Below are 22,184 nucleotides of genomic sequence, written 5' to 3'. Positions count from 1 at the left end.
TATTTTTTTTGTCTATTTTAAAAACATAAATAAAAAATTTTAATATAATTTTGGAATAAAAAAATTTTAAGTATAATTTTGGGGATCTACTTTCCCCGTAAATTTTTTTTTTTAAATATTTATTAAAAGGCTACTGCAACGAATTTCTAGCCTATTTCTGATATTATTTTTTTCTAAAAAGTCATAATACATATCTAGGTTAATTTACAATTGAAGTAAAAATAAAAATAAAAAAAAGGAAAGAAGAGGCACCTAGAATGATAGAGGGTGTACAAAAATTGTGAACTTATATTTGATCAGTGAGCATATAATAGCATTATAATATTCCATAATTTTCATTATCATTTTTTTATTTATTTAATATCAATTTATTTTTTTAATTTTAATGTATTGTTTGATGAACTGATGATTTTGTTTATATTTAAGTTATTAATTTTGTTCATTATGTTACCGTTTTTTTTTTTACTGTTGAATTTTACCGCTTTAAAACTTGGAAATGCTATTCTTTAATTTCCTTTTATATATTTACAGTTTTTTTGTTATTTTTTCAATTCTACCCCTAATTATGTTAAAAACAATGTGACATATAATTTTGTATAATTGCTTTTCAGCAGTTTATTATTTTTTTTTTATTTGATTATTTTTTTTGGAGGGGTGTGATTTTGTTTGTCCTGTATTAAGGGGGCGATTTATTTTTGATAAGTGTTATATGAATACTTCAGATACAAATAATTAGTCTAATAAATGGATCATAAATCGGGAAATAAGAAAAATGCTAATTTTCATTTTACCTTTTTTGATTGTATATTTTATAGAAATTAGCAGAAAACATAATGCAATAAATGGCGATACAATTTGGTTTGACAATTTAAATAAAGAAAAGAATTTAAGATATTATAGCTCTGGTATTTTAGACAAATGTTGTATGTGGTATTATTTAAATGACGACTTTTTTGATATGTATTATTTAAAAAATGATGATAACATACAAAAAAAAAAAATGCAATTGGCTGGCCTGGGCACGTTTACCCATTCTAAAGGTAGTATGAACAAGCACATTAAAACAGATAATATTTGTTCTAGTGATATACTCATTTTATTAAATAAAAAAAAGGTTGCTTGCAAATCTCTGTCATCTTACATAGTAATGGAAAGCAAAGAAGAAAAGGATAAAAAAAAATATATTTCTATAGAATACCTTGTAAGTAGTTATATTTTTATTCCTCAGAGTTATATAACTGTATATATTAATAATACAGAAAGAAAAAATGTTTATATAATATCTGATAAAAATAAGAAAATACTTATTTGTGAAAATAATAATTTTACAATTTATTATGATAATAAATATATAAAAAATGCTTTTATCAAATGTGTTAAGGGTGAACTAGAAATATCTGTTACTGCAAAAAGTAATCCAGGCATCACGAAACTATTTGTACAAATACACAATACATGTAGATTTATATTTTTCCCTATTATTGTAAGAATTCATGAATTACACAAATTGCTTCCGAATGGTGCACATTTCGCTGAAGGTGCGCTCGTTAATCTGGTTCTAAAAAGGAGGAACAGTGGCCATGAAATTGGAAATAGTGATTACAAGTGTGAACATTACAAATTGAGGAATATACTTAAACGATCATTTACTGCTCAAATGATTGAAGAAATGGAGAGAATTTATTTAAAAAAGAGAAGCCATAGAACAAACAAAATAATAGAAAATATAGATCATATAAATTTATTAAAATGTCTAGAAAAAAGTTATATAATAAACTTTAATAATAATTATAAAATATTACCAAATGAAAACTATGATATTATATCAGAAGAAAAGATCAAACTTAAAATATCAAAGAAAGAAAATAAAACAGTTATTAGTGTTATAAATATATGGAGTAAACAAAAATTTTCAGCGATTATATACATATACTCAATAAAAGAAAAAAAATTAAATTGCTTATATCCAATATTTTTTGATCATTTTCAAATTTTTTCTGAACCAAATTCAAAGGCATATAAAAAATATACTGAAATGGTAAAGGGTATTTTAATGAGCAAAGAAATAAAGCGACTAAAAAACCATTTTTTCTATAAAAATAATTTTTATTTTGACGATTTATATATAGAGAGATATTTCAAAATAAATAACCAAGTAAACAGCCAAGAATATTTTGTTTCAGGAAAGGTCTATCTTTGTATTTTAACATTATATTCTGAACATGGAATAAAATTAACATATCTAAATAGAGGTAATTACAATTTTAATTGGAATATACGTCCAAAGAAACATAATTATAATGTTTATTCAATCTATAACTTTGACGAAAATATGGCAAATTTGTTCTTAGCAGCATATGCTATTAATGACGAAAGGGTAAGACAAAAAATTGAAGTAACTCATGATATTAATATTAATAATATTAGCAAAAAAACTGATGATCAAAATAAAATTTTTATAAATTTTCATGTGGAAAAGCCGATACATTGCTTCATAAAAAATGATATAAGTATGGCCTCTGTTTTTATCCTACTACCGAATGAAAAACTGTATTACAATTGCAAAGGATTGAATAATAGAACCAATCCTAGGATAATAATATTTAACAAATATAACTTTTTGCGTATTAAGGCTACTGATAAAGTTATAGAAATTATTCAAAAAGATTTGACAGGTACATATAGTAATTATAATAATACAAAGGGTAGAAAAATTGGTAATGAAGATAAACCGATTAAATTTGAAAATCAAAAAAGAGTGAATAAAAAAGCAAAATTGGGAAGATTAAAGAATAATTCCATTGTTGTTTCTTTAGCATTTTGCTCGGAACACAATTTGATTAATTGTTTTGTCTCCAAAATTTATCTAGTAAATCAAATTAATGAGTTTAAACTTATTGTAGAAAAAATAAATATAGAAGTAGGAGAAGTAACGAATGTTTACCTTTTTATGGAGTCTAAATTCGACAATCCGATATATACAAAGCAATGGAAATACCAGAAGCGTAGAAGAAATAGTAATATCCGAAAAGAGACAGATTATACAAGAAATGACCCGTCATGTAGCGATCCAAATTGCAACAAAGGCTTGAGCAATTTTTATGGTAATACTTCTAATCAGAATAAAAGTGGATATATAAAGATTAGTAGTTGCTTTAGAACACTACACAAAGATATCTTAATTGTATATGATAATAAATTTGTTGAAGTAATAAATAAATATTGGAAGTTTCCAAAGATAAAAGAAAAGTTTAAGGATGCATGTGCATTTATTCAAATCAAAGGAAAAATTGAAAAAAAATCAAATCGTATTAATATGATATATAAAAAAGATGGTAAAATAAAAAAAAACGCATATAAAGAATTTGATATATATAATAAAGTAAAAGGAATTTTATGCCAAGATTTTGTTTGTAGCAAATTTATAAAATTTAATGAGATTAGCAATTTGATAATATATGACGGATTTTATAGCATCCCCAATAAAATAACAGTCTTTTTTGAAAATACTAATAAAAATATAATTATAAAAGAGAATAGGGCATTTAATAATTATAATTCCACTTGGTTTATATTTAAAAACATTTTTTTATTAAAAACATTTAACAATGTATTTTTTTTTCTCTACGAAAATAAGGAAAAATCTATTTACAAAAATATGTTCACTGGTATGGTTTCAACTGAGCATACCAGATTTAATGATGTAAGACACTTATATAATAGGAGATTGTTTCAATATGACATCATCTTTTCTGCTTTACCATCAGCTAATAAATTTAACCCTGGGCAAATCATAAGAAACACTTATAGTGACAATACTAAAATGAGAAAACAAAGCAAAGATAATCGATTAAAAAGTGGGTATAATATATCAGCCTTTAACAATTATCACTTTTTTTATAATTCCTTTTTTCGTGTTCAAAAACAATTTTTTATTCATTGCTATTCAAGCAAAAATAAAAAACAAATTTCATCTAACATAATGATAGAAATGATGGGTAATGAAAACGAATCAAATATTTCAACAAATAATTTTTTACCAGTTCATTTTAAATACCCATATTCAATTAAAGTAGCTATTTTTGATAGGCACATAACCGATTTATATGTAATAAATGGATCAACTTTATTTTTATTTAAAAATGATAGCTATTATATAAAAACATTTTTGGTAGATGAAAATGAAAATGTGATTTTAACAAATGATTCATTCACTTATAAGTTAGAACCTCATCGCAAAAACTTTTATGAAATATGTTTCAAAAATAAGTCGCATTATTTAGATGCTTATAATAGCATAGAAGCACCAAATGAGCATGTAATCAAAACAAATACTAAAATATCGTTAAATTATAAAAATGATTTAAAAAATTTGAATTGCGATATAAAAAATGATAGAAGAGAAGCCAAAAACTTGTTCAAATGTACAGACAGCCAATTTTTTTTAAGTATTATGTATTCATACGAAAATGAGCATGTCTATAATTATTTTGAGAAATATTTTACTCTTTATTTTTACGATAATATATATGCATGTCATAATACTTTGGTCCTTTTATATTCTCCTCTTATTTATTATAAATTTTATATATTCCTTCCTAAAAATGATCATATTCGTCCTGAAAATTTGATAAAATCGTTTAAAGGCAATAAACAAATAGAAATTTTGCGTTTTATTCGAGGCTGTGTTATAGATTACTCAGATGTAAACAATAGATGCCATATTGTTTCAACTGATTCCATTAATTCTGATTCGCCCTGTGAATATAGAGCCGGTGAAAAAAAACAAATCGTCGTAAATCTGGACAATGATGTGAATAGTAGACAAAATAAATGCAAAAGTAAGTCTGCAAATAAAATTCCTCTTTATATTAATTCAAAGCATGAAGCAAAAGGCATTTTAACGATAAGACACGAATTAATATACACAACAAACCCATTAAAAATGAAAATATATATAGACAAAATATGGAAAGTAAAAATATCAGCAATAAAAAAACATTATCAAATTGCAGATAAAATAATTTTAAGGCTAGAATTTTTAAGCAAATATAATAAAAAATTTGATTTTGTTGCTCATAAAAATATAAACATAAAGTTACTTCATAATTATAATAACAAAATTACGATGAAACCTATTGATATATATTCTCTTCATAGTAAAAACGTATTAAAAGAAATAAAAAAAAAATTTTCAATAAATGATGAAATAAAGTCAGACATATTCTACAATATTAATATAAAGGATACCGGAAAATATTTTATACAAATTGAAATAAAATACAAATTGTATAAAAACACATATCTCCGTGTAGTTTCTAACATGATAGAAATCGTTATTTACAAAAAAGGGATATTACTTAATCCAACAACAAATAAAATTGTTTTACACCCATTCAATCAAACAACGGAAATTGTTTTTCAATTCGATCACCCATTTATATCGACCGTTTTGTGTGTTATTAGAGATGAACAGAATTTGGCATATGACCAAGATAAACGAAAAAACCCAATAATTTTTGTTGAGCACGTTGAGAAACTGAATCGAGGAAAGAATATTTATATGTGTTCTATAAAAACAGGTAATCGAATTGGCAAAGCAAAATTGCACATATATCCAATATTCCATAGTTATTATGAAATATTTAGTTGGTCTATAGAAAAAGAAAAATTAATCAATCGATTGGATCTTACTTTTGACGAAATAGAACAATATTACGAAAATCACAAAAAATACTGCAACTATAACAATATCAATCAATGCAAAATGTATGCAAACAAATGGGATAAACATAAAATAGAATGTATAGACAAAGAAGAGAAAAACATGCGTCATTTTTACTTTTTTAAAATAGATATAATTGTAGATTATATAGATTCTATCGATCTATTCACTAACTTTATCACCAAAAATTTGAATTCAGATATGAAAAAGGAGAAGCTCAAAAGTAGTATCATTTATTTACCCAGTAATAATAGCATAAACACTTTTGTTAGTTTTTATGCTAAGACAGAAAATCTGCCTTTCACATTTATCGATTTTAATAGTATATATAAAAATAATTTAAATACGTATAAATTAGAATATTTTGTTAATTATAAAAATATATATTTGAATAACAATATAGAGAATATCAGATATTTAGAAAAAATGAATTACCAGGAAAACATAGGCTCCTTAAAAGCTGTGTGCACAAATTTAGAGAATGAACGAAATAAAAAAATATTAACTAATTTAGTGAAAGAATTTAATCCTTTTATATCTATTAAATCATGCAAAATAGGGAGTTATTTATTTTACGTAAATTTAATTAGTGATACGAATAATAGTATCGTTTCTCAAGTATATAACATAATTTTTTTTAAAAAAAAAAATAGTTACATAGGGAATGATAACAATATAACATTTCTTCATTTGGGAGCAAATAGTATTTACAAATTTAATCGAAAATATTTTAATCTCAAAACATTGAGAAAGTATTTATATTTGTCTTTTTCATCTGGAATTATTATAAATACATGTGCTGAAACATACGAATTTCTTCCTTTATATTATTATTATAGTAATGAAAAATCGAAAATCAAAAATAATTCAGTCAATCTAAATAAGAACTTATTTGAAAAAAAAATAAAAGTTAAGATAAGTACCATTTTTGGAGCTAAAATAAATAATTATTATTCTAAATATGTTCCACTAAATACTATACAACAGTTTTTAATCGATTTATATAATAAAGATTTTGAACCTATTTTATTTCCACTGAATGCCAAACTGTTTATAAATATATCAAACAGTAGTATATTATCAGCACTAATTGTTAAAGGGAAATATATTTTTATAATACCACATAAAATAGGATGCTCTTTTATTAATATATATTTAAAGTTATACAAAAATTGTATTCATTCATATAACAAATTTTGTGAAGCAAGTTATGATTATATAAATTTAGAAAGTATACATTTATGTGTAACAAAATCAATAAAAATAAAATATTTTTATAAGAAAAATAATCTCTATTATATTAACAGAATATACAAATTATGGGGGCCTTATAATGAAGATTTCTTTTTACAGCCATTTGTATCCCTCAATTCAGTTATTAAACAAACTAATAAACAAAGGGATAAAAACATGCCATTAAATTGCTTAAATTTTTACTATAACTATATTTATTCGAAGGATAGCAGTTATATTCAAAATTTGGACGATCTTTATGAATCCTCTTTGAAATTATATTCAATTATTAATGACAACTGTACAACTATAAAGGTGTAAAATGTATGTAAATGGTAGGCTTGTTACTCTTTGAAAACTTTCTATTTGTTTGAATTTTATTAACTGTTATAAGGTGAGAAAATCGTGAACGCCGCAAAAGCTACACGTGAATTATCTAGGAACAGAAAGGGAATACTCACAATGTTATATATTTTGTACATGCATGTGTATGAGTTATAATTTTTGTTGTATATTTATTATTATTTTTTATGTATATTATTTCATTATTTTTTTTAGAAGCTAAATATTTGTTTAAATTTTATAATTTTAATTTTCCCCAATTCCTATCTCTCTGTTTTTAATTAACTTTTTAACTGTATACTATAAATAAAATGGAGTTATTCATTATATATTGTTCTATAGTGAACATATGATTTTTCACAAATATCAGATTTAATGTATAGAAAAAAGGTTATTTTGAAACAAATTTAATAATTTTTTTTTCTCATTAATATTATGAAACACGCAAAAAAACAATAAAAAAGGTAAATAAACATAAACATAATTTCCTTTAAATTTTAAAAATCAATTAACAAAAAAACTAAAATGTGTATGCAAATTATGCTACATTATGATCAAAATGATCTAAAAATACATCAAAAACAATTATATCGGATAAAAGAAGGAAATTGTTTTGAAGCTGAGTTTTTATAGTCGACTTAATTTTAATCTCAGAAATATCTTCGTGTATGTTTCTATAAAAATGAAAAAGTGAATGCCCATTCGTATGTGTAAATATAGCACACGTGAACTATATATATATGTATTCATGTATATATATGCATCTTTTATGTTATTACATTTTGTTGTGAATATTTAAAAATGTGTTAAAGCATATCATTGCCGCATTATCCCGGCTAAGATTTATGGGGGTTCTATACACATTCCACGGTTCTGTAAATTTGAAAGAAATGGAATACAATAAAGATTTCTATAATTAATATTATGAAGAATGAAAATTAAACAGTTCCTCGGTGTAGCATATATTGGAGGATGCCTATTGAGGAAATAGAAGGAAAAGACAAAAAGCATACGTGTTACTGAAGGCGTGAGAAACTGATCCTGTAATAAAAAGGAACCTTTCTCTTTGAGTTTTGTAAAGGAGTTAAAATCAAATGCCCTTAGGGCTAATAAAATATCATTTGATGTTTTTTTTTTTAAAAGATTTTTTAAATAAAAATTCCAAGCAAAAGACGAACTTAATTCAATTTCATCGTTCATATTATTTGTCGCTAGGTTTTTTTTTGCTAAAAAATTATTATTTTCAATTTTTTTTATTTTTTTTTTTAATCGTTTTTTTAATTTAATATATTCTTTTAATTGATTTTCTATTTTATTTCTATTTAATGCCAAAATTTTTAAACTCTCAAACAAAAATTTATTACATCCAACACCTCCTACTATGAATAAATTTTTTATATTAAAATGCAGTTCTGAAAAGTACATAATTTTATTAAGCTGATTTAACAAATGTTTGAATATATATTTTTGGCAATAATATGCATATTTACTTTTTTCGTTTTCGAAATTTTTTTCTTTTTTTAGCTCTTTTATTATTTTACTAAGGTGGTTAAAAATTCCTGAAAATCTAGAACAAAAATTGAAAAATGACATATGCTACAAAATTCATGATAAGCTATATTTTGAGGACCATGCTAATATAATTTAGACAAAAAACAAAACATGGAAAATAATTAATTATATGGCATCAAATACAAAAAAATCTTACGAAAAATTAATTTTATTATTAGAAGCGAATGGGACGGGAAACGGCTCAAAAAGATCGAATGATATATCTTCATTATTTTTTTGCCCATTCAATGTTTTAATATATTTTTCGGATTCGCGTTCAAGAAATGGTCCTCCTCCTAAACCGACAGGAAGATTAAGAATCCTAGCAACTTTATCAATTATATCACCAATAGATATGTCAACTGTTTGTGACATTTTGCACACATTAATAGCATTTTGTTTATCCTTTTGGACTCTATAAACTTGTGAACTTCCACCAGAAACTAAAAGACAAATATATCCATTTTGTATATAATTTAATGGTATTTTTTCCATATTAGTACTTTCTTTTATTTGATTTATGTTATTTTTTGTTTCATTTAATTGAATATTATTATCATCAATTTTTTTTTTTTTTAAAGTGTATGAGCCATAATTTAAAAAATCTTCTGTAGTTATCGTTTTTAATTTTGTTTTTGTTACATCGTTATTATTTAAAACTTTTAAAAGCGAATTTATTTTATCCATTTGTATTTTATCCTTTTTTATAGTATCAAATAGATTCATATTAATATGGTCTTTATGGTCATCTTTCTTTGTGCTTTCATTTTTATACTCATAGTTATTTGTAAATGTGTTTTCGTCGTTATAAAAGCTGAAAAACAATGGTGACAAAACATGAGCATATACATGATTTATTGAGCTAGCTTTTATATGTTTATGCCTTTTTTTGAAATCTCCTATATAATTTCTAGCTGTGTTCATGTTCTGAGATATACCAGGACACACACTGAATCCGAAGCATTTAATTTTTGATGCATCTGCGAGGAAAAGTATAGAAGGACATGAATATATATGCGCATTTATGGGAACTGTATATATGCTCGTATATATATTTGTTATTTTTTTTTATAATAATAGTGCTACCGATTCCTTCGAGCATTTTGTTCACATAATGCTTTAGAAACACACTATTAATGGAGCTAATAAAAAAGGGGTATACCCCTCCATATTTGTGAACTACTTTAAAATGGGATATAATAAAGTTTTTGATTATTCGAAGTTGCAAATCGATTATACAGACACATGTATCATCACAAGTATTTTCTATTCCAACAATATATCCTGAATCTTTATTATTATTTTTAATTTTATCTCTATCTATTAATATTTTTGGAATTTTGTTGTATTTACAAGCATCATAATCATCATAGTTATTTTTAAATTGTTTATTAATTTTATTTACTGTTCCTTTTAAAGTGTCACTAAAATATATATTTTTAATTTTTATACTATCTATTTTGTATGAATTGAATAAACATGGAATAAAAAACAACAAAAAAAAAACAATACATGTTGATGCTCTTAATTTCATGTTTCATATTGTAAGTTCTAAAGTTGCATTTTCCTTCTAATATTAATCTACAAATTTGTATATACTAAGCATATATATATATATATAATAACTCATATTCTCCTTTTTTTCGTTTTTTTTTCTTTTTTTAGAGAATTTTATATTTGCATTTATTAATCATTTTTGGCTTTATGCCATTGCTCTTTATTATTAATTTTGCCACTATATTACTATTATAATTATTTTTTTTTAATTGATACATTTTTCTCCGTTTTCCGTTTATTTGGCTGTTTTTGTTTATTAAATATTTTTCTCTATATTTTTTTTGAAATGATGACAGTTTTGCATATTTTTCCTTTGTGAATGTGCATATTTATATAATTTAGATATGACGCATAAAGTTTAAATATGTAATAATTATCAAACTCTTTAAAATTATATAATCCATGTGCGCATACAAATTGTTCAGTCTTTATTTTCCATGGTAATTCGATACATATGAAAGAAAAATAAACGCGTGGGTGTCTATACTGTTATGTGGTATGTATCACCAATACTTGTATGCATGGGAAAAAGCGATGTAAGCTTCTATATATACACTTATTTAATAGGTTTAATAATTGAGTCCACATTTCTACTTTTATTATTCTTTGTTTTTTATTCTTACGATTATAAAAATAATATATTTTTTTAACCACAAAAATGTAAATTATCATAACTTAAGACTTAATAAATGAATTATCTCTGTATATGCGTATCATCTCCATTGCATAAAAGCATTTCCCGCTTACAACGTTTCGTTTTATTCGTCGATCTGTTCACATATTTTTTGAGAAAAATAGAGCCAAAAATAGCTATATAGCATATATTTTTTTTTTGACTAGCCAAATGAAAAAAAAATGTGCTAACTATTGTTTAGCTAAAGTTTGCTAATTGTAATAACATGATATATAGGTTATATTAAAAAAAATGAATACAAATATATGTTTATTTATTATTATTTCCTTTTTTGAATATTAATAACTTATAAAAAAATTATGAGCTCTTTCTTTTTATCGTTTGTCTCTATTTATTTTTAAATAAATAAATATATATATATTATATAAATGGAAAGCACTATCAAAAAATCATAATAAAACTTTAAATATTAACTTTTCGCGATATTACTTTTGTTTTTTCATTCCTTATTTATCCTTTTTATTGATTTCATAAAACGTATAAAAAAGTTTAAAGACAAAAAATGAGCATAATAAATTATATATATTTTTTGTCTATTTTGTTTTTACAAATAACCAGCACATATGGTATTTCAACGAATGAAGTACTTCGAGACAAAAAATTGGAATTTATAGATTATGCCAAATTTATAATTGATGAATCAAATTTAGTTGATACAAATGAAAAATTATTGGGTAGTTCTTTAAGGACCTATAAATATTATTTGGTAAAAACCGCAACTGAAATTAAAGCTATTTTTATTTATGATGATTTTAATGTAGAAAAAGCCGATATTCTGGATATGCATATTGAAGACCATAGATTAAATATTATAGATTTAGAAAATATTATGAACCTTTTATATCCATTAGACGAAACAAGTATATTTAGTGAAGATTTATATAAAGAAAGGAAAATGTATTCACTAGAAACAGATTATTCAGCTACAATATATGTACTTATAAAGTTTGTATTTAATGTAAATATTGAAAAGGAAGACGATGAGTATGTATTATCTCTTTTGATAGGTAATGAATTAAATATGAAAAATAAAAATTTGGAAATAATAAAAAACAAGAATGATAAATTACCACAAGTCAAAGACCAAAGAAAGGATTTACAAAATAATGATACCAACTTTAATATATTAAATCGAAATAAATTGCATCCACAAGTTTTTACCCAATTTATTGGAGCAATAATAGGTATAGTAAGTATGATAACATCTATTTCAGGTGCTATTTCTGCAGTGTCACCTATGTTCTCAGGTTCCAATACTCCATCACCTCCAACATTTTTAGGGGATGAAAATTCATCTCTACCTACATATTCGGAAAGAACCCATAGTTCCATTCCTTCAAAAAATGCTTATGATAATACAAGGGATGAATTTTATGACGAATACGAAGATGAGTATGACGATGATTACTATTATGACTATGACAATGGTTATGATGGAGAAGATGATTATTATTACTATGACGAACAAAATTATTGAGTGATTAATATAGAGACGAAACAAAAGAATATTAATTAATAAAATATAATTTATTTAAAAAATGTGTAAATTGAAAGAAAGATTGAAATGGAAGAGAAATATTTTAAGAATGACCTATAATTAGTTTATGTATTAGCATTTTGCACTTATGTAGATTAAATTTCAATCGAATATATTTCATCTTAATATAAATGTTATGTTACCCACTATTTTTAGCTATATAAACTTTTTTCGTTAATTTTTTTTTAACACATTTATTAATTTTTATATAAGAAGTTAAATTCTTTAAAATATAATTTTATAGGACTAAAAAAATTAATAAAAAAGACAATTTTCATTTCGTTTCTCATATTAATATCAAATGCAAATAAAATAATTTATTTACCATTTTATATTTATAAGCAATTTCTTTGGTATTTTAATGATGAAATTGAAAAATAAGTTTGGCTAGTTACACATTTTGTTCATAAAATTACATAAATATATAATTAATTTATTATATAATATTAAATGTGTAGAAATTGTATTAATAATAATAAAAATAAATAAAAACAATGTAAAAGGGAGAGAATTAATCATTTTATAAAATAAATTAAATGCTTATTGTAACGCATATACAAAATTATTTTAGCACCAGCTCATTCAAAATTTCACAGCATGATGTCATAGCTTTATATTTTAAAATAATACATGCATGCATTTTTTTTTCTCTTGGTACTTGTTTGTTTTTATTAAATACACATTTTTTGGGGTTGTACAGTTATTAATTATATATTTTTAATTTTTACTTTCCATATATTCTGAAATATATTTTTGTCTCTAGTATGTTTTCTTTATGTGCATATTATTTGTCATTTTTATGTCATTATTACGTTATAAAATAATACAACCGAAAAATATAATTTTATGATGAGCTTAACATATTTTGCCTTTTGAAAAATTATATTTTATTTTATTTAATTAAATATACATATGTTTTTTATTTGGGATATCCATATATATAATAACTTGCTAACACATAGCGAAACCATGTTGTCTATTTTAGTTGCTTGAAATTTGTTATATCTTTAATATTTACATTGATTTTTATAAATATTTTTTTGTTCATAATTTATTTCATTATTTTCCGCGAATATTTTGTGGATCTTTAATATTATTAACAATCTTTTACAAATAAAAAAAAACAATAAACAAAGATACCTTTGAACTATGACATATTATGCATATTGAATTGTGGAATGTGCAATAAAGATTTTTTGATACATAAATTAGACAAAGTAAAACACTAGTATAAATAAAAATAGTAATTAAATGAAAAGGAAAATGTATATATTTACAAATATATGTAATTGAAAAAATGAAAATGCGAAATATAAAAAAGTCATTGCCTGTTTTATTTATTTTATTATGCATATATCAACAATACTTTATAAACTCCCTGCGTATCTCAGTTCGCAATAACAAGAATCATAGAGATGAAAATAAATTTAATAAAAATATGGAATTAGGGACCATGGAAAAACCTATTAATATTTTATGCAATGACGTATCATGTAATACTGAAAATAATATTTCATTTGTTAATCAAAAAAAAAAGGAAATAGATAGTGATAGCGATTTATATAATATGTTTGACGATGATGCATCTACTTCTGCAGGTAAATTATGATATCATAACATATATGTATACATACATATTTGTACAAGTATTATATATATAGGAAAATAATGTTTTATAACGATTGAATGCTAAAGTACCCGTCTTTGGTCATTTGTATTTCACATTATTTGAATGGGATTTTTATGTATATTAATTCGTGCAAATATTATTTTTTAGGTGATGATGAAGATGATTATGACGATTATACAGATGATAAAAATGCTGAAATAAAAGATGAAGAACAAAATGAGCATATAGATAAAATTGATCAAAGTAATTATTAAAAAAATAATAAGAATTAAATTGAATAATGATGAAACAATTATGTAGAAGAGAAATGATAAAACAATTTACTACAACTCAACTGCGCTGTTATACATATGAACATATTATCCATATATTTATACATTTTTACTATTTTAATATATTACAGAGAAAGACAAGAAAAGAACATTTAGCATTAACAAACAGGAAGAAGAAATAAATGAAAATAAAAATAAAACAGAGAAATTTTTTAAAAAATATAAATTTAATGATGCAAATAGCGAAGGTGATGATGATGAATCAGATACAGATGATGAAAATCTTGACAACTCTACAGAAAATAGCTATGAAGAAAATAAAAACCCAGAAAATGTAATTGATAAACATATGGCTGTATTTCCTGGATTATATTTTGTAGGTATAGGATATGATATTCTCTTTGGAAATCCCTTAGGAGAAACAGATTCATTATCTGACCCCGGATACAGGGCTCAAATTTATTTGTTAAATTGGGAATTTAGTAATCATGGAATTGCAAATGATTTGCATACACTACAACCGATAAATGCATGGATAAGAAAAGAAAATGCATGTAGCAGAGTTGAATCGGTAAAATAAACGAAATGAGGAAGACACATTGTGATGCATAAAATAATTTTTTTTTAATTACTATGACCATTTAAACGAACATCCAAAATATAAAATAATAAAACATATAAAACATGACTATTTCCCCTTTCTTCTTGCAGATAAACGAATGTTCTAGTGTCTCAGAATATACAAAAAATTTGTCAGTAGATGTGAGCGTATCTGGAAGTTATATGGGATTTGGATCTTTTTCGGCATCAACTGGATATAAAAAATTTATTAATGAAATTTCTAAAAGAACATCAAAAACGTATTTTATAAAGTCAAACTGCATAAAATACACAATTGGCTTACCACCTTATGTTCCTTGGTAAAAGAAATAACTTATATGTGTATAGTTTCTTCATCTGTGTAAAATGGATATTTATATATTGCATATGTTGATATATTGTTTTATATTTTATAACACTTTAGGGAACATACAACGGCCTATATGAATGCAGTAAATATTCTCCCAAAGGAATTCACCGGATTGGATGGAGATAGTGAGTGTACACCAGATGTATATGAACAAAAAAAGATGACTAAGCAATGCAAAAATGTGCAACTATGGATTCAATTTTTTAAAACGTATGGTACACATATAATCGTTGAGGCACAATTAGGTAATTTAAAAAGGGCGCAAAAATAGCATTGTATTTTCACTTATATCTACAATATTTTTCTATATTCACACTTTTAATCAAATGGTGGATTTAATGGCCATTTATTATTTGCATTTTATTACAAACTGTTTTACTTTATTTACTCTTTTAATTTAGGTGGTAAAATAACGAAAATCATAAATGTATCTAACACATCAGTGAACCAAATGAAAAAAGATGGAGTAAGTGTAAAAGCACAAATACAAGCCCAATTTGGTTTTGCAAGCGTAGGGGGATCTACATCTGTAAGCTCAGATAATTCAACAAAAAATGATAACAGTTCATATGACATGAGTGAAAAACTAGTTGTTATTGGAGGGAACCCAATTAAAGATGTAACAAAGGAAGAAAATTTATATGAATGGTCAAAAACGGTTTCGTCAAACCCAATGCCAATACATATAAAATTATTGCCAATTTATAAAAGTTTTGATTCTGAAGAATTAAAAGAATCATATGAAAAGGCAGTTTTGTATTATACTAGATTGTATGGATCATCTCCTCATGGAACTATACAAAAAGATGAAAATGACATAATTAAAATAGTAATATATAAAAATATTGAACAAATATGTTGCATATATATACATCGAAAGCGATATAATCGCGAATATATACGTTTGTAGGAAGTATTCTTTTAGCATACTTGATCATACTACCCTTTTAAGTTGCACCTATTTAATAGATAAACTATGATGTGTATTTTATCTATAAATATGTCTATTCATCAATATATATGTTTCCATATTTTTTGAATTCTTTTAGTTAACCGCGTCAACTACAATTACTAAAATCGGTGCCCCCCCTATAACTGCAGAATGCCCACACAACCAAGTTGTTTTATTCGGGTATGTATTAAAACAAAATTTTTGGGATAATACATCAAATCTAAAAGGATATGACATAGAAATATGTGAAGCTGGTTTAAATAGCTGTACATCGAAACAAGGAAGCACAAATAAATATGATGTGTCTTATCTTTATATTGAATGTGGAACACAAGCTATGTCGTTTTCTGATCAAGTAATAACTGCCAGCAATACAACGTATAATACGATAAAATGCCCCAATGATTATACGATTATTTTCGGATTTGGATTTTCATCTTCATCGGGGAAAGGAGTTTCAGCTATGCACACCCACATTACATCATGTAGACCAGGTTAGGATTTATTAATTTTTGTCATATATAAACCATATAATAGGAATGAATATACATATATATATATATATATATATATATATATATATATATGTGCACCTTCTCATTATTTTTCCTTTGTATTAATAAATTTCACATTTTAGGCATGAAAAGTTGTTCGCTAAATATGGGAAACTCAAACGACAAAAATTACATGTACCTTGTGTGTGTTGATGCAACAATATGGTCAGGCATAAATGAACTGACCATTGTAGCAAAAGATGATTTCCATGGTGCAGTTAATAGATCAAAACAATTTAATGACGGGGAATTAGTTCTAAGTTGCCAAGAAAATGGTACGATATTAACTGGATTTACAGGGGAAACACATACATCCAGCCCATACGTAAAATCACCGTTTTCAAAATGTTTAAAGAGTTTAAAATCATGCTCAGTACATGGTTCAGGCCAATCAATAGGATATACCAATTATAAATCATTATTTTCTATTATTCTTTGTAAAAATGGTGAATAGTATTTTATTATTTTATATGAAACACAAATCAATTTACACCTCTTCATGATATGCATACATAATTATTGTATGGCTAATTTAAAATATTAAAATATTATTTAATAGTCAAATGGGTGACAGAACCATTTTTTAAAATGAATTTAATATAACCCATGTAGACGTATCGCTTTATTATTTGATTTTTTTGTATTTATATTATTTAAATAATATTTTTTTGCCTTTTACAACTTACTATTTATTTTGAGGTTAACACTGTGAATGTGTATATTGTGCATATGCCCAATGATCATCTTAATATCTTTAAAATATTAACAAATATGCAATAGTTCGATATACCTTGCAGATTCCGCGTTATATACATATATATATATATATTATTCAATTGGGGGGTAATATATTTTTATTTATTTATTTATTTATTTATTTATTTATTTATTATATATTTTCGCCTTATTTAAGGGATAAAGAATGGGTTTAACTTCTTTAGGGATGATGTGTTTGTTTACTTTGTTTTAAATTATATAAAATATAAAACTTATGAATGAATGTATGTATATATATTTGTGCTGAAAACGGTTAGATGCAACAAAAATAATATTGAAAAAATAAAGTATTTTCATATATATATTCATAAAGGATCTAAGAAACTACCTCTAGAATTATTAAAAAATATACACATATATTTGTAAATTGGATATTTGAGGAATTATTAAAATAAGACGAGGGTTACATATATATGCTCTCTCACGCATAGATAATGCGTTTTTTTCAAAACGGTATAAACAATTAACAGGCTAAGAAAATTCATATTTTATGCAATATAATACGTGTAAAGTATGGAGATTAATTCATATTATGCATATAAAAATATAGTATAATACAATATGGTGAAATATAGTGAGAAAAATATGGATAAGTAAATATATACATAATATAATCATAAATAATGTATTATGTGCATATTTTTATACCAATTTTCGGTATTATACATACATCTTTTCTATAAATTATAGTATATTCTCATTTTACTATGATTATCTTAATTTTTTTTTATTACAACGATTATGAATTGTCCACGAAAACACTGTAACTATAGGTGGCCGTTGTCTCATTTTTACAGATATCGGATGCCTTAATTTTGTCAAGTATCCAAGTTCCCGCCATTGATCCTTTGGGTAGCATAATTATATGGTTGATATGTTTAACTTCACTACCATTAGGTAATAAAGTTCTTGGTATATCAAAATAATGGACACCTCCGTGTGGATCTCTTAAAAATACATATGCACTATACACCCCTGCTAAATTGTCATATATATAAAAATCTAGTGTCACTTCTGTTTCACCATCATGATTTGGATTAACTTGCCTGCTTTTTATATTAACATTATTTATTATTGGTCCATCACTGTCCCTAATTGCTGATGATTTTAAATCAGCGAACAAATTATTTGTAGAAACATTTAAAATTTTTTGATTTCTTCCTTCATCTTCTACTGAAAACTGTCTAAAGTAATATCTGCTACCTATGCAATATTTTGGTATAGGGACTGGGTTGATAACCTGATAGCATTTTAAATTAGATACATCCATTGTTGTATATGCACTACATGAATTGATATTTACTTCCCTAAATCCACTAGTATCTATATTGTTCACAAAATAATCAGTATTTAATTTATTAACATCATATTCCGAATCGTAATTCATATAAGTATATTTACCAAATGAATAACTTTCATTATCACTAGAAGCAAAACTTGCATATGTTCCACCGTGTATAGACAACATTGAATTGTCTAAAACTAATATATTTAATCGTAATAAAGAATCATCACCATTTTTACCATCATATGGATATACACGTGCTGAATCTAATAATGGGATTGGTTCTTCTACATCTTCATTCTCATTATTTATATATACATAACACAGAAAGGAACCTAATCCTGTATAACGTTCTATATTATTTTTTCCTGTGAATGATATAGATTCAGCGACCCATTTTCCTTTACTTTCAGATGCATTTACAGAAAATTCTGCATATAAATGATGGCCGCAATCAGATCTAACGGTATTGTCATTTTGTTTTGCAAAAAAGTACACATCTCTGTATGTTCCTTGCTCAGAAAAAAATCTAGCATAGGCACTTCTAGCACATCCTATATTTTTTCCTTCTATAGACATTAAATTAATATCAATCTTTACAAGTTTAGTTTCAGATGAACTTCCTAATGCTTCTACATGTATTTTTTTAACTTTTCCTGGATAATAAAATGCACCATTACCTAAATTGATTACTTCAAATTTATGGGTTCCAGTGGTTACATAAAAACTGCCGTTAAATAAATTTTTTTTAATCCATTCATATTTGCTATTGCTTCTAGAATTTAATAACCTTGAATTCAATACAAATGAAGCTATTGATTCTGAAAAATCTTCGCCTGGAGTTTTATCATGTGCATATGCAGAAACAAAACCGATTTCATCTTTAGTTGCCCATTGACTAGGTGATAACGGTTCACTATACCATTGGCCTAAATTTATCCACTTTTCTTTCAATTCGTCAGATAACGTATTTGTATATATAAAATGACCAACTTCATGTATTACTAAATGAGAAATATCTTTATAGTTTACAAACGCCGATTCCATAAATTCAAGAAGTCCATTTACATTGGAACCTGCTGGAAAGGCTACTGCGGGTGCTGTGGGATATACTGGGTGAGTTGTTCCATTTTTTCTTCTTGATAAATATTTTAAACCAGGAACTTTTTGAAAACCTTGTGGTAATTCGTCCCATGATGTAGCTAATTCTACAATTTCTTCAACATTTTGATGCCATGGTTGATATTCTTCATGTGAATATCCAGTTACATGTTCTATTAAATGTCTGTCTAAACTAGGATCTAATAACATAACTCCATGTTTTTCTTCAAAATATTTAGTGAATAACTTATAATCATCAGATAAAATAGCTCTTATAATTACTTTTTCTAATCTTCGTGAAAAAAACATCCCATTTTTCTCAGATGTTTTAACTAATTTTTTCGAGTATCCAAAAGCACTACTTGATACTCGTACTATTTTACTATAATCATTATAATCGGCATCGTCATAAACTTCTACATCCATATCAAAAGCTCCTAAGTCACCATGGAATAAAATCCATTTTTGAGGTTTCCTTTGAGAATTTCGAGCATCGGTATTATACTGTTCCATTTTAATACAGTCAGGAAAACGAGATAAAATTTGTATTAATCTATCTGAAAATTCAGAACCCCATAAACCATATAATTCTATCCCAAAAAATGTTTTTAATAGTGCTGAACTACCTGATCCGTCTAATTTTATTTCATTTGACAAATCATGATCATGAGACCATTCAGCATCATCATTGTGAACTGTATTTATATGTTCCATAGGAATAGGAGAAGATGATTGTATTTCCCATTCATATATAAAAGTACTTGGATCGTTTTCATAAGGTGCTATTATTATTTCATCAGAATATTTGGAGTTTACATATTTACACTTATCACATGGTACAACAATTTTTATTGAACTAGGGGTCATATAGGCTGCACCAAATGTACGTATGTAATATCTTCCCTTTTTAGCATTAAATGTAAATTGTGGATTGTCAGCAGTTAATTTTTCTATATGCAAATAATCGAAATTATTAGAATACTGTGCTCCTAATGCTACTGAAACAGGATATCCATCTATTATCCCTTTAACTGTTCCTGTTATTTTGTAAGATTCACTATTTGTATAAGTTAAATCTTCTTTATCATGCATCATATTTGCTAAAAATGCAGATGATTCTATAAAATTCGTTTGATGATATTGACCGTAAAATCCATTTTCTATAAAATCAAGTGGAAATTCTTCTTCATTTGTAGCTAAATGATTCGAATTAATGGAATTTGATTCCTTCCTATAATTATTATATTTGTGTTCAAGGGTATTCCCAGATTCATTATGTCGTATATTATATGATGATGAAATACTAAGTAATCCTATTAGGAATAACAATATAAACATGGGTGAGCTTTCCATTTTCCAAAAAAAATTCAAGGAAAATTTTAAATAAAAAAAAATATTTTTAAGATATACCCCTTAATGAGAGCATGAATACATATCTTTTATGAGTAAAACTATTATATATACGGTGCATGTATATGTATAGCATATAAACTTACAACACTTATGCTTTATTATGAAAAAAATTAACCACACATAAGAATTAAAAACAAAGCATAACGTATAAAACAAAAAAAAATTATATTTAATTTTTTATGTAGAGAGATATTTACGTTTATGGGTGTTATATAAAAATGGTGGTACAAGTAGACACAAATTAAAAATAATATAATAAAACAAAAAATATAAATATCTAAGTTTATGAAATTTATAATATTTTTAAAGGGCAAATGTACATATAGCATGAAAACACAAAGTTTTATTAATATACAAATATATTTTATGTTATACACATTTCTTAAAATACAATTTTTAATTAAACAAAGACGCTAATGCATTTAAGATTTCATCCTTTTATATTATTAAATTATATTTATTATTTTATTGGGTTTTTTTGTTGGATATATTTTATCCTATATTCGTCCTTATTTTTTTCGAGTTAACTATTATTATCCATATAATTGTGAAAATAAATGAAATACATACCAACATAAATAGGTTGTTTAT

The 22,184-nt window shown here is 24.8% G+C and overlaps 5 protein-coding genes across 5 annotated transcripts; 3 read left to right on the top strand and 2 right to left on the bottom strand.

The window, feature by feature from the left end:
* Positions 1-772: 772 nt before the first annotated feature.
* PBANKA_1006600 (conserved Plasmodium protein, unknown function) lies at positions 773-7,279 on the top strand (the record flags this gene model as incomplete). The annotated part of the gene is made up of 1 exon (XM_034565139.1): positions 773-7,279. One exon carries the CDS (start codon positions 773-775, stop codon positions 7,277-7,279), a length of 6,507 nt encoding a protein of 2,168 aa, XP_034421866.1.
* A 559-nt stretch (positions 7,280-7,838) lies between these two features.
* On the bottom strand, positions 7,839-10,385 carry PBANKA_1006500 (tRNA N6-adenosine threonylcarbamoyltransferase, putative; the record flags this gene model as incomplete). The annotated part of the gene is made up of 5 exons (XM_034565138.1): positions 7,839-7,974; positions 8,080-8,173; positions 8,314-8,867; positions 9,009-9,831; positions 9,938-10,385. The coding sequence occupies 5 exons, from the start codon at positions 10,383-10,385 to the stop codon at positions 7,839-7,841; spliced, it is 2,055 nt and encodes a 684-aa protein (XP_034421865.1).
* Positions 10,386-11,604: 1,219 nt separating this feature from the next.
* PBANKA_1006400 (conserved Plasmodium protein, unknown function) lies at positions 11,605-12,579 on the top strand (the record flags this gene model as incomplete). Its single annotated transcript, XM_034565137.1, has 1 exon — positions 11,605-12,579. One exon carries the CDS (start codon positions 11,605-11,607, stop codon positions 12,577-12,579), a length of 975 nt encoding a protein of 324 aa, XP_034421864.1.
* A 1,357-nt stretch (positions 12,580-13,936) lies between these two features.
* PBANKA_1006300 (perforin-like protein 1) lies at positions 13,937-17,471 on the top strand (the record flags this gene model as incomplete). Its single annotated transcript, XM_034565136.1, has 8 exons — positions 13,937-14,237; positions 14,417-14,512; positions 14,673-15,112; positions 15,253-15,461; positions 15,566-15,756; positions 15,913-16,340; positions 16,561-16,957; positions 17,101-17,471. The coding sequence occupies 8 exons, from the start codon at positions 13,937-13,939 to the stop codon at positions 17,469-17,471; spliced, it is 2,433 nt and encodes an 810-aa protein (XP_034421863.1).
* Positions 17,472-18,533: 1,062 nt separating this feature from the next.
* Positions 18,534-21,533, bottom strand: PBANKA_1006200 (sporozoite invasion-associated protein 1; the record flags this gene model as incomplete). The annotated part of the gene is made up of 1 exon (XM_034565135.1): positions 18,534-21,533. One exon carries the CDS (start codon positions 21,531-21,533, stop codon positions 18,534-18,536), a length of 3,000 nt encoding a protein of 999 aa, XP_034421862.1.
* Between the last annotated feature and the right edge of the window lie 651 nt (positions 21,534-22,184).

The sequence above is a fragment of the Plasmodium berghei genome, assembly GCF_900002375.2.
Source record: "Plasmodium berghei ANKA genome assembly, chromosome: 10".
In the NCBI taxonomy this organism is placed as follows: Eukaryota; Apicomplexa; class Aconoidasida; order Haemosporida; family Plasmodiidae; genus Plasmodium; species Plasmodium berghei.
The sequence above is the reverse complement of the archived record's forward strand: the minus strand, read 5'-3'. Positions and strand labels throughout refer to the sequence as shown.